We start from the raw sequence: 13,822 nt of genomic DNA on the forward strand, positions 1-13,822 counted from the left end.
TGTTGCTGAAATCTGATATGCACAGCACAGGGAAAATATAACTGTATGCTTTGGGTACTGTGTTTGGACTGTGTAGTGGAAAATCAAGAGTTAAATCAGGCATTGGTCATAAACCAGCAATGAGCAACTGGTGGGGTGTGGCTCTTTTGTCAGGGGGCAACCAAATATGTTCCTGAGAGACATAAATACTGATTAAAATTGTCATGATTGAAATTAGATTGTTTTCCACATTTTCACTGACACATACACCTCAGAATATTTAATTACCCAATAAAAAAAAAACTCTTCCTCATTGCTCACTTTATTATAGAGACAGAAATGGAACTGAATTTACTGTAGGTCTCTTAAATCCCCTAAACAACATCATTTTCCTTCTCACTAAATAATCTTTTTCATTCAGTGGGAAACAAACATATTTTGTAAGTTGGCACACAGGTGGCACTCCTTGAAATATTTCTCTCTCTCAAAAACAAGATCAGAAATTCAATCAAAAAGCAGAGCTCAGCCAATAGGATCTCAGTGTCTGTGGCAACAGCAGCATCAGTCCCGGCAGCCATTGGTCAGATGTTTCACACAGGGAAGGCTGTAATTGGCTGATAGCGTGCCGAGGCTTCATTGCCTCCATGGCAACATTGTTTCCTTATTGCTTAGGGAAGGTGAAAAGGAGGGAAAGAGGGGAGGCGACTTTCACTCAGACACTACCTCTGCATTATTCATCCTTTGTCCCCGAGTGCTTGTAGAATGTGTGTAGATGTACTGACTGGTGTGTTTGTGTGCCTGTGTTTCTATGTTGGTCTCGGCTTGGTTGGTAATGATTGGCTGAGACTTCAGGGGTGAAACCGGTGCAATAATTGCACTCAGCAGTGCAATGCATCCAGCAACACCGTGTCTATATAACAGCTAAATGAGTTCAGAGGCCATTCACAATGGAGATGACTTCAAGCAAAAGCTACTGGCCTTTAAGCTTTATTGCTCTGAATGGACCAACAAACAAACTGGGAGATACTATACAAAATGAGTCACTTACAGAGCGTAACAGCCCACATCTGGACAGGCGACTGCCCGGCCGGCCAGCTTGCATCATCCCCTCTCTGTACAGGATGAATGCAGGCGGCTCATCCTTAAGCGAGGACTGGATAAAGACAACACCACCCACCAGCAACACCACCAGAAACAACAAAAACCATGCGGCTTGTTTGTTGTTGTTTTGACTTTTTTTTTTTCTCCCCAGCAGTGGAGGGAGGGGAGATTGAGAGGGAGGAGGGGGGGGGAGAGGGAGAATAAGGGGAGTGAGGGTGGGGTTAGCAGAGAGAAAAACATCACACAGAGATTAGGGTAGGGGGGTTCATTCAGGACTCCTCCCCTGTGTGTGTGTCTAAGTATGAGCGGGGGATAACGTCTGTTGACAGGCGTGCCGACCAGCGAGCTGGCTGGCTGTTCCTCCGGCAGTGAACGCGATGACGAGATGGCAACAGGCACTCAGCATAGCACGTGCTCTCAGTTGCCATCGCAACCTGCCCTTGGATACAGCGTGCTGGTTGGCCGTTTCTAACGGTTGTTGTTCTGTGAGGCTGATGAAACCTCGTGGGTGAGGGAGGGCAAGCGGTACAGCATGAAGCCGCTTTCCCGCCTTGGTAGAAAGTGTTGCTAGGCACATTAGAGGTCAGTCGGTAAACAAACACTTACTTAAATATATAATCAATCCCTCCCCCCCTTCTAACCAAAAGACCTTAAACTTGCTGTTTAACTCTTAAATCCAGGCTACTTCTAATTACAGACAAAGCAGGATGAGCCAATGATCCCCGACACTCTGACCAGACGAAGTCAAAGCAAAAGAAACATTTAAAAACATTACCCTGATAGACTCTTTTGGAAACACTTTATTACACAAAAATACTAAATACAAATCATGCTTGTACAATTGAAACAAGCAGAAAACAGACAAAGAAAGAACAAGTTTTGTAATAGCAACAAATGAAGGGTTTCATATTAAAAAAAAACAAAAAAAACAGATGAGCTCTAATATTAACAGGAGCCTTAAAATAATTTTTAAGTGAATAATTATCCAATATTGTGTTTGACTGTGATGCAGTCAGTATCAAAGAGTAAATGTATTTAATTTTAACCACAACAAGACAACCGAAAACATAAATTAAGCAATGCCGTCTGGCTTCAAGACAACATGCTTGAAGAAGAGAACAAAGAAAAAGTGTGTGTGTGGCCTCGAGTGGCCCGATCAATATCAGCATTGTGCTGAGTGCGCAGCCTGCCTGATGAAATCCTGCACAAATAAACATTCTGCTCACAGCGTACATTCACGCCGCACTGAGACGCGCGGAGGAGATGGTGCCATGAGCCACGGGAGCCCGAGCTGACAATGTGATTGATTACCAGTGCAGCCGGTCTTTGTTTCACAATCGGTACTCGGGACAAAGCGGAGCGGGAGCCGCGTTGTGCGCATGTGTAGGTGTTTGTGCACAAGGTGAGGCTAGGACAAAACGTCTTACTGAGGGAATGTGGTTGAGATGAAACTTTGAGGAGGAAGTGTTAACATAAAAAAAAAAATAAGGGTAGGGGCCGAGGAGTGTGGACATTAAATCCTCACACCTGGACAAAGCATCCACCCAGACGTCCGTCACTGTCAAACCTCGTCACATCCCTCCTGAAGGCCGGCCTCGATCTCCTCCAGCCTCTGTGCCATGGACACGACCAGCATTTTCATCTGGGAGGGTGGGGGGGGGTCAAGAAGGGAGAAGGTGCGAAAAGGTGCAGGGTTCGGGGATGTGAGGACGAACAGCAAGGGCGGGATGAGATGAGAAAAAAAAAAAAAAGAGTAAAGAGTGAGGACGGAAAAAGGGGGAATATGAAGGAGTCAGAGCACGGAACGAGAAAATGGACAGGTGGGAAATGAAGGGAGCAGCAGGAAGCAGTGAGGGAGAAAGAAGGGAGGAGAAAAGATAATTGGGAAAGGAAGACAGCAGGGGGAGGATGACGAAACCCAGAGGGGTGGTGGTCAGGGATGGATGGGTACGATGGGGTGGAGGAGAGAGAGTGAGAGGGGTGGAGGGGGGTGGGGGGGGTGGGGGAGACAGGTCAGTGAGTGTAAAAGATGGAGAACCCAAACAAGTGTCTACGAGTCAGACAGACAGACAGAATACATTAACTATGGCGGCGGCGGCGATGATGAGCACCTTCATCACATACATGAGGACAAAGACTACATACAGAAAGCCAATGAGTCAGACAGTTTTGACATACAAGTGACATTTCCTGAGTTGAACTATTACAAAAACAACTTTTTTTGATACCTAACTTTGAGAAATACATATGTTGTTTTGTTTTGTTTTTTTAACAAAACCCTTTTTTCGTTTAGCAAAAGAAGCAGGGCTGCAATTGTTAAGTGTTTAAAATGTCAGAAAATAGTGAAAAGTGCTCATCGCAAGTTCCCACAGCCTAAGGTGACGTTAAATTACCTGTTTGAAACTAAAAGTTATTTTCATTATCAACTAATTTGTCGATTATTTTCTTGATTAATCGATTGGTTGGAGCAGAAAATGGTGAAAAATGTGAAAAAAAGAGCATCTTCAACATGTCTTCTTTTGTCCTGACCAACAGTCCAAAACCTGAAGATATTCAGTTTGCTACCATATAAGACTAAAGAAACCAGAAAATATTCACATTTGAGAAGCTAGAATGAGAGAATTTGGACTTTTTTTCTTTAAAAAAAAAAAAAAAGACACAAAACAATTAATTGATTATCAAAATAGTTGGCGATTAATTGAACAGTCGGCAACTTATCGATTCATTAACTAATCATCGCAGCTCTACGTGAATCTGAGAAAAGTATTCGATACTTGCTTCAGGTACTGGACAGTTTTTGGTATTTGTTGCCACTGACAGATTTAAGTCAGTAACCAACAAGTATCGAGGTTTGATGCAACACCCTACACGAGACTTGTTGTTGGAACAAGTCGTATCATGTCTTCCACACCACTTCTTAAGAAAAATATCTGGGTCAATTGGCCAAAAGTCAAACACGTGGATGATGGAAGATAATAACAGTAGAAGTTGTCAGGAATAAGGATTAAGTCCTTTATGCTTACTGACATGTTATGACAGGAAGCACTGGTTTGAATTCCTGACCCAGTCAAACACCTTATAGTCACGTTTCTATTTACCAATGGATGAATGATGGCTATGAAACCACCAAAAATTAATACAATTAGTGTGTTGCTACAGTCAGATTAATCTTCAGCCTGCTCACACTGGAACACAGTCAATGAGCCAGTAGATTTAAGTGGTAGCCTACATATTAACAAGAGAGGATATGGGGTAAGCTTTTTCATTTAATTATTTGGTGTCCTTATGCTCCCTTTTGTTTGAGTGGCATGGTGTAGCAACATGTACACAGCGGGGGCACGGGCTTCATTGTGTGACTTAGGGAGGTGAGTCATTTTGAGATGTGTTTTGTTCGCGTGGGGTCACATGAAAGATAATTATATAAAAACTATCCGCGTCAAAGACACAGTGATGACTTGTTTTGTTTTTTCTAATTTTTTGTTTGTTTTTTTCCTACTGTCTCATAAGCAATATAACTTGTTTAAAATATACTGACTCATAGATTACAGTCATACCACGATGGATAAGGTGTCACATGCAGGTAATTAAGAAACTGTAGCCGAGTAAACAAAATACCATTCATACACCCGGCTCTAATAACAAATTCACTCCATGATCAAAACATGTTTTTCCCCTGACAAAGATTCCTCAACATGCTCCCCATCACATCTTTTGTCCCTGGTGCAAGAGTGCTGCTGCGCACTATCACCACCTACTGGCCAATCTGAGGGTTAGTGGATGTTTTTTAAACAAAGGATGATTAGGGAATAACTTTGGGAATGCTCTTCCAGTGAAAGTAAGTACCATGTAGATTTCCATAAAATACTAATGTGGCACTTTAAACTGTACTACTCCATGAGGAAAGGAATGTTGAAATATATATAAAATTATGAATAAACTATTTTTGGATGTTACCACTAAATCCTAAATAAAATACACTTCTTTATTTTAATCTGACCTAATGGTGTGGACAATAAATCTGTTTATAGAGGATGACATGGAGAGATGAGGTCATGTCTGATACAAGAGTCTGCCCGTCACAGCGGCAAGGGCTTCCCAGAACTAAGGTGATGACATCATTAGTACAACCTGTGCATTGAAAATCAATGAGAGTGGTCCCGAAGCAATGTGAAAGCACTGTCAGCCAGACCATGCAACACAGAGAACAGTGACTACTGTCATAACTGGCAATTTGCAAGTGAGATTTATACTTTTTCATCAATTTTTCACATCAACAATATGATTTTAAAGGTGTCATTTTTACCTGTGGACAAATAGTCATGGTTACAAATTGCACTGTAGTGTTGAAATGCAATGTGTGAATGAAACATTTTATCACACAGCAAGAAAGCAACAGAGGAAACAGACAAAGAAAAGCAGCAGCAGTAAATCACCTCTGTCAGCTGCTGTTCAACAATGCCTCTGTACTCCAGTGTGACTGGCTGCTCTTTGGGGCCCTCTGCTGCCAACATCTGGCTTGCAGAACCAAGCACATAGCTGAAAAAAAAAAAAGAGTTGCAGTACAATATGAAAGGTGCTAAATATGCAGGTACAGTGGGGATATGAACAACTGTAAAACTAATGAAATTCAATACAATACCCCAACCATAAACACTACCTTTGTTAAACTTATCACATTCAGTTTTTTTTGGTACTGCTGGTTTAAAATGACTGTTTTCACCATTCCGTTACATTTATAATCTTGTTTTTAAAAAAGGTGCCACATGTAAGAATTGTGAAGCAATTTACATGTATTAATTGTTTTTATTGCCAACAAGTGAACAGGTTGTAATGTAACTTAAAAAATTAAACCTTCCCCAACTTTCTCGGTTGCCTATATGAGCCTGTGGACTGATTTCTATGTGTAGGACTTTTTCCGTGAAAATCCAATAGATATGACATTTTCGCACACTCCCGAGTGCCTTGCCTCTCTCCCGCTACTGTCAACAAATGATGTTTACGAAAATCCTGCATAGTATACCTTTAATCATAAGAATATGATGAAGGTTTCCGAGAAAAAAATAGACACCTATGCTCACCTTTCTACATATAGTAGAATAAGGGGACAATTTCAGTAGATGTTATCTTCTTAAACAATGTACAAAGCTGACTCTAGTGGGAGTGAGCTTGTAAATCTATTATTGACCTTCACTTTTTTTCTAGCACAACAAAGAAAAATAACTTCAGATGTACAAAACTGTTCACATCATTAGACTTTCCTCAGAAATTGATCTGAATCGAGCCCCGGTGGTCAAGCACCTCCCATCAAACAAATGTAAACTGATGCGTGTGTCTTTAAATGTTCCTACTGATAACCCAAGGCCTAAACATACCTGTCGATGTCTGCTACATTGAAACAGAATGTAAATCTCTTGTGGTCCATGCTCTTAGGGGTGGATGCATAAACCATGCCAAGCAAAGAGTGACAGCCTCGACAGATGAGATCCACAATCAGACTGGAAGGGAAATTACAAAAAAAAGAGAGAGAACAGTTTACAACAAATAGCTACTCATACCTAAATGAACAAAATACCTGTAGGTTGCTTTGTCAATGCCTTCCAAAACAACATGTATAAGTATTTTCCTACCTATCTGCCACCTCTATGATTAAGGTATGGTTAAGTTTAGTAAGTCAGCCTTTGGGCTCCGCTCTGCTCTCAGTCTCAGTGTCATGGATGTATAAAGAGCTGCAGGTCTGTGTGTCTGCTTGACCGAGGGCAGGGCTGAGCTACACACATGCAGAGCAGAGAGGCCACAGCGGACAGGATGAAGTTCTGCATTCACACAAAATCTGAATGTGGCACGTTCACACAAGGATGTGTGGAGGTGTAGTTGTGTTTATTTCTGTTTTAAAAAGGGCATATTTTGGATGCTGTGTTTACAAACAGCAACCGACAAATCCTGCATAGTATACCTTTAAGGTTAGGGAAGACTGTGGTTATGGAAAGGTAACAGTAATCAGTAAAAGAAACAAAAAGTCTTCAAACGCTGGTTCGAAGACTTTTTGTTGTGCTCTGAAAAAAGTACAACAACATTTTGCTTTGGCACTGCATATATAAATGATTTTAAGTACTTATTTTACTTGACTATCTGCTACCTTATATTTCTACTTGATGGCATTTTGAAGGCAAATATTGTATTTTTTACTCCACTACAGTGATCTGACAGGTATAGTCAATAATAAGTTCCCAGATTAAGATTTCACATCCATGTTGCTTTTTATGTTTTGTCACCTCTGAGAACAGCTACAATATTTAAATGCTGCTTACAAGTTTAAGCATCAGTTTTTAATAATCCATTAATATAAGGTATAATATTAGAACTGTGACAGGAGCAATCCTGTGGTGTAATGAGCACTTTTAATTTTGATCTTTTGAGTATGTTGAGGTGTCTAAGTAAAATGATGAATGCATGACTTTTACCTGTAATGGAATATTTTTACACTGTTACATTGCTACTTTTACTTGAGTAAATGATCAGGCTACTTTATTTATTACTGGGCTTCTTACCAGAGAGATCTTTTGCTGGGTTCATGTAGGCGAGTGTCCTTTCCAACCAAAACATTGTCAGTGACCCCTAAAACATCACAAACATGTTATTAATGCAGAAATACATGCATAAGTTAATTTCCATATGTCTAAATCCACAGCATGTAGCCTACAACTGCACAACTGAGTAGACTTCTCCATCTATCTGCGTTTTCCATGCAGTTGAAACTGATAAATACAAAGTAGACAAATATATATGTTTGGGTGTGTGTTTGATTTGTGTGGACCAACCAAAACAAACCAGAAAACCGAGCGAATCTATCCCTAATCCAGACTCACGTTTCAATCTTATTTGGTTTTGGTCATCTTCACTTCCATCCCAGGACATTGAATCCCCAACTGGCAACTTGCACTTCCCGCAGATGAAGACCACAGGTCCGTCGTCTGCCGTCCGGCTGTCCTCGTCCTCTTCTGCTTGGCCAAACAACTTTTCTTCGACGGCGGTGGAGTCTGTGCTGTACAAATCAAATGTGCTGTCTACATGTTTTTGTGGGCGTTTTACCAGTTTTTCTCTCGACGCCATTTCTACTAGTTTCTCTCAAACAGACTAGCTGTTTTGAACCTACGCGGGTAGCTGACAGTGAAGTGAAGATCAAAGAGTATCCAGGCGAGGCAAGATTTAATTCATTCACACTTCCGCCTTCGCTTGCTAGGTCAGTTCAGTGAGAGACCCCCTCGAAGCTTTTTCTTTTTCCTTTTTTTGGCCAAATGTGATTTAATACTTACATGAATGGCAGTGAATTACTTTGTTTGCATGTAATATAATATTTTATTTACACTCACGACATTTTAAAGTACCTCTCCACTCAAAAATTTGTTTTTCTTGTCTTTCCTACAGTTGGATTTTTGAGCTTCATTGTGCAGAATGATGTATGTGCACACTTTGACACTAGAAAGCTGGTTGCATATATAAACATCATTTTTCAAGATAAGAAATCTTTAAACCAGCACTTGCAAATTAGACTACTACATTATTATGTTTTTTTTATAAATATGATATGAATGATGGCATACTATGCAATAATAGAATTAACATGCATAATAAAAGAGCCAGTCTATATGATCAGACCTCTTATTGATTTGATTTTGACTTAACACTAATTGATAAGATTTATATCGTTTTGGTATTACTGTTGATATGGTTTTCCTTCCCTACACTTTTTTCTCCTTCTTTCATTCTTTTTTTTTCTTCGTACACCTGAGAGTCATGAATATTGATCTTGCACTGATGAACAGACATTTTCTCCTCTTTCCCTGCTGTGTCAAATGCAATCAAATATTTAAAACGCAAAAAGGTTCACGGGGCATTATTTATTTATTCATTTTGTCGTCATTGCGTAAGTTTCTCATAAATGTGTCAGACTTCCAACTCTACACTGATCCGATCTAGTGGACAAAGATAATAGGTGAACCATCTTGACCTGATTTGTATCTTTGTGAGTCTAGAGGAAACGTGAACCGGATAGACTTTGTTGATGCAGCGAGCTTTATTGTATGTTTTTCTTTATTATTATTCATCACACATTTTTTCTTCTAGTTATTTAGTTCGTAAACAATTATTGTTGTATTTAAAAATGTCAATCATTGTTTTTAGCAAAACTAGCTAGGACGCTCGCTCAGTCGTCTTCTCATTGGCTGGTAACCAGGAAGTTATTAGAATGATTTTGGGGGCGCGAAACCAGAAACAGAAAACTGTTGTCGTTTTTTCTTCGGGCTGCTAGACCACCTATAGGCTACGTTTGAAGAAGCTAGTTGTTGTGGTTTTTGCAGCCTTTTCGTTCCTCGTCATGTGTGAAAAGATCAAGAAGGTAACGTACAATGTCTTGCTAACATGTCTTGGTCAGTTAACGCAGTGACTGCTGTTGTTGGTTTTGTTTATATCATCCAGTTAGTGATGTGGCTTCCTCAGGTGAACAGCTGGCTCGGCACAGTGTTTGGGGATCAGGCTGTGCCGCAGTTTGAGGTCAACACTAGGACAGTAGACATACTGTACCAGCTGGCACAGTCCAGTGAAGCCCGTTGCAGTGACACAGCTCTCCTCATAGAAGACCTCAAACAGAAAGCTTCAGAGTATCAGGCTGAAGGTGCGTAACTGACAGACAGCAGAGATGGACGCAGTGACATGTGGATGTTTTTGTTTTGTTTTACTCTAAGCGAACTACCTGAAACAGCTGGGATCAACAGAAACGCAATTTTAAAGGATAAGTCCAGTTTATTGCAACTGGGGTAACATTTTTGGCCATTCTCTGCTATGACTGTACTCGCTAAAGTGCTGCCATGAAGACACACAATTGATCAGACGATCAGACAAGCCGTAAATAGACCAACAGTTTAAGTCAGATCCAAAATCTCAGTAATAATCTTTCATTAGGGCTGCAACGATTGATAGATGGATAGAAAATTAATTGGCCACTATTTTGATCATCAAATAATCATCTTAGTCATTTTTTAAAGGAAAAATGCAAAACATTTGCTGGTTGCAGTGTCTCAAATGTGAGGATTTGAAGCTTTTCTGTGTCTAAATGATAGTACACTGAATTTGTGTGGATTTTGGACCGTTGATCAGACAAAAAAACATTTGAAGACATCACCACAGGCTTTATGACATTTTATAGACAAAATGATTAATTGAGATACTATTCTTCAGGTTAATCAATAATAAAAATTAATCATTATTTGCTGCCCTATCCTTTAGTACACAGGAAAATTCTTTGCATGTGCAAGTACAGTGGGTCAAATATGAACTGGTAAGATGATCTGTAAATTATCATTTATTTGTTTATTTGTGTCTTTAGCACAGTCTCCGATGAAGCCAAATCAAAATCATAATAAACAACATATCCTATATATACATGATTATGAATATCTGCACACACACACACAGTAATACATAATCATACACCTCATATTTATAGACACATCCGTACATACTATACCTAAGCTAATGCACACATACTGACAGTGCAATAATACAAACATTCACCTTTGTTTTCTCTTTAAAATAAGTTTTAATAAACCAAGATATCTTCTATAAAACCCGTATTATCGTCTGATCAGTTGTGTTTCCTGTCTCATTGGACGTCTTTTGAGCAAAGTTTCCATATTCCCAGATCTCCACAATTATGTAATAATAAAATAAGACCCGAGTCGTAATAAATCTTAAATAGACTATGCTGTATGTGGTTGAGTCAAGTGTAAAATAACACTACAAAGTATTCACAGCATTTTCACAGAACTCAACAGTGTTTCCTCCATCTAGGTGCTCATCTCCAGGATGTTCTTCTACAAGGTGCTGGCCTGTCATGTGCAAGTTTGTCGAAGTCTGCTACTGACTACTTGTCATCTTTAGTAGATAATGCTATGGTGCTCGGAGTCAGAGACACATCGCTGTGCAGGTAAGCTGTCGTTGCTCTGTTGTAGTCTAGTCAATAATTTCCCTGGTTTAAAAAAAAAAAACAACAACAACATGGATTTTTATGTCTTGTGTAGCTTTATGCCAGCAGTGAACAACCTCACCAATGAACTTCTGGAAGCAGAGAAGTCAAACAGAAGACTTGAGAGGGATCTCAGGGCCCTCAGAAAGAGACTCGGTGCCACTCTGGTGCTGCGGAGCAACTTACAAGAGTAAGAAAATGGATGCAGATGATGACATGTTGATATTTATTATTGTATTAATATATAATATTACAGTAACAACATGCCCTGTCCTGTGCTATCACATACTGTATGTCGGCACATGCCAAAATCCAGTCACAACACGAATAAACCATTTGCTGCCACATACTGCGATTCATCTGTAACCCGTGTTCTTTGTTTTCTTCAGGGATAAAAACAAAACGGTCAAGTCTCAGTCGGTGGAGAGCGCTAAAGCGGAGGAGAGGCTGCTCAGCATGGGTTTCGTGACGAGAAAGACTAAAGAGTTTAGCAACACAAGGGAGAGGGCAGAGGTGTGTTGTGGTGTTATACTTGTATCTGTTAAGTGTTTAAGTTGTGCATAAAGATGTTGATACATTTTTAAATGTATTGTATATTACAATCATCTGTGCTGAAATGTAAGAAATTGCTCTTGTGACAACATGCTAAGCATCCCGAGGAGGCATAAATTATTGGTGTATTCAGCCACTAGTAAAAGAAATTCAATCGACACAAACACAAACCAAAAAATCAAACAACCAATTGGCATAAAAATACTCAATTAGGAGTGTGAACAATGGAAAGGATGAAGAGTCTAGAAAAGCATTTGCTAGTATGTAGCAATAGGAAAGAAGACAAGCTTTAATGTGCTAAAAATTGAGTTTAAATAGCCAATATGCTTTGCAGATAATGTAATTCATAGCTCGATAGCGTTGCCATGGAAATAAAACAAATAACCTGTCGTGCCACAGTTCTTTCCTCTGAGGACTTACTGGTTTTATTTTGTTTATAGAGACAGGCTGTATTTTGACCCGGCTGAAATGTGAGCATCATGTTACTGCCTCTGGTTTAGAGCACAGAGACGATGTCACGGACAGGTCTAACAGTCAACGCCCTTCGTATCATTGTCAGGAGGCACCAGATAATCTAAATTATAATAGCCACAAAGCAGCAGGCATGACAGAGCTCTATCACAAAGCTCTGCTGGCTGTTTTATTCTCCTTTTTATCAATCCTGCAGGCTCAACTTGTATCCAGGAACATGGACAAGTCCATCACACACCAGGCTATTGTGCAGCTCTCTCAGGTAATTTCAACTGCAACACAGTCAAGCTTCATGGAGTGAAAACATAACACTTTCTGCTTCCAGGGTTTGAAGTGTGTCATCTTTTTTTCTCTCTCTCTCTCTCTCTCTTCAGGAGGTCACTGCACTCAAACAAGAAATAATTCCCTTGAAAAAGAAACTGGAGCCTTACATGGACCTAAGCCCAGTATGTTTGTTTTCAGTTTGTCTCAATGACCACCAACCAATAGTGATTTCATATTATCAACATATATTATCCATATATATATATTAACAAATCTTTTCATAATGGTATTTCTTCAGATATTGGTAGCCAGCCAGTTACAATTTGTTAATAACATTACATTGATGATGAACATGATTGACAATTTAAAAATGAATATAACTGTTTGTGCAGTAGTGCTTAGCATAATTGCATCAGGGAGCTAATTTGAACATCACACTGAGCCTCTTTGCTATTTATATGCTTACCCAAATTCATTTGAAACTAATGGGTAATAATCTTAATTATTCGGTGCTGTTATTTCATAGATAAGACAGACAACTGGAACTATATAAAACATTTAAGTGGATGGTTATGTGTGCGTTGCTGTATTTTCCTTTTAGTAAATGTTTTTTTTCCTTCTAAACCCAATAGAGCCCATCTCTCGCGCTAGTGAAAATAGAAGAGGCAAAAAGAGAGTTGGTGAGTATCTTAATAGTGAATTCAATGATGTATGAGATGTGATTGCTTACTGTTCATTTCAATGCTTTTATTCTTTCCTCAATTACAGGCTGCGATTGATTCCCAGTTTGAGATGAACGTGGATTTCAAGTGAAGACGCGTGAAATTTTAGTCTTTCCTGTTTTACATTTTCAGTTTGAAAAGTAATAAAGTAACCGTTTCCATGTCTTGGTGATTCTTTGTCGTGTGTGGAACGGTGCAAGTGCAATTTAGCAAAATTATAATTATTTTTTATAAGAATAACCTTGTAGATGTGATGGACACTGCAGCCTAAACATGATTATTTTTGCAACAGCTAACCTCTTTCTGCAGGAAACCCTCTGAAGACCCTTTGAACTGTAAGCCAGGTTTGAATGTGGGGAACTAAAGTCCAAAATTTACTAGTGTTAGTCAAAACTGCACTGATTCACCAAATCAGTGCAAATTATCAAAGACCATCAGAGTCTCCTTTTACTGTGAACCTTAAGGCTCATTATGTTTTTAAGTTTTGCTTTTTTCTCTTTATATTTTTTTGTAAAAACTGTCCACCTTTGAAACCTAACTGCTGCATACATTGAAGCAAAGTTAGCAAGTCAAACTTTATGTTCATTTAAGCTTAGCTCGGCACATTTCTGCTTAATTTTTGTTACTATTTATCTATGTGTCTATATTTCTTCCTCAGTTGCCTCAGACTTCAAAGTAATCAAATGATTCTCTCTCTGTTGAACGTTATATG

The 13,822-nt window shown here is 39.3% G+C and overlaps 2 protein-coding genes across 3 annotated transcripts; one reads left to right on the forward strand and one right to left on the reverse strand.

The window, feature by feature from the left end:
* Positions 1-1,981: 1,981 nt before the first annotated feature.
* Positions 1,982-8,267, reverse strand: mis18a (MIS18 kinetochore protein A). Its single transcript, XM_067608200.1, has 5 exons — positions 7,947-8,267; positions 7,629-7,695; positions 6,453-6,575; positions 5,514-5,616; positions 1,982-2,722 (listed from the first exon to the last, which is right to left on the reverse strand). The coding sequence occupies exons 1-5, from the start codon at positions 8,188-8,190 to the stop codon at positions 2,642-2,644; spliced, it is 618 nt and encodes a 205-aa protein (XP_067464301.1). The 5' UTR covers positions 8,191-8,267; the 3' UTR covers positions 1,982-2,641.
* Positions 8,268-9,254: 987 nt separating this feature from the next.
* Positions 9,255-13,273, forward strand: haus1 (HAUS augmin-like complex, subunit 1). Of its 2 annotated transcripts, none has more exons than XM_067608199.1 (9): positions 9,255-9,475; positions 9,560-9,751; positions 10,927-11,062; positions 11,157-11,291; positions 11,491-11,614; positions 12,321-12,386; positions 12,499-12,570; positions 13,021-13,068; positions 13,157-13,273. In XM_067608199.1, the coding sequence occupies exons 2-9, from the start codon at positions 9,562-9,564 to the stop codon at positions 13,199-13,201; spliced, it is 816 nt and encodes a 271-aa protein (XP_067464300.1). In that variant the 5' UTR covers positions 9,255-9,475; positions 9,560-9,561; the 3' UTR covers positions 13,202-13,273. The 2 variants fall into 2 exon arrangements, with proteins under 2 accessions (XP_067464300.1, XP_067464299.1); XM_067608198.1 differs by having other exon boundaries at positions 9,266-9,475; positions 9,577-9,751.
* Positions 13,274-13,822: the final 549 nt, after the last annotated feature.

The sequence above is a fragment of the Thunnus thynnus genome, chromosome 13 (genome assembly GCF_963924715.1).
Source record: "Thunnus thynnus chromosome 13, fThuThy2.1, whole genome shotgun sequence".
Taxonomy (NCBI): domain Eukaryota; kingdom Metazoa; phylum Chordata; class Actinopteri; order Scombriformes; family Scombridae; genus Thunnus; species Thunnus thynnus.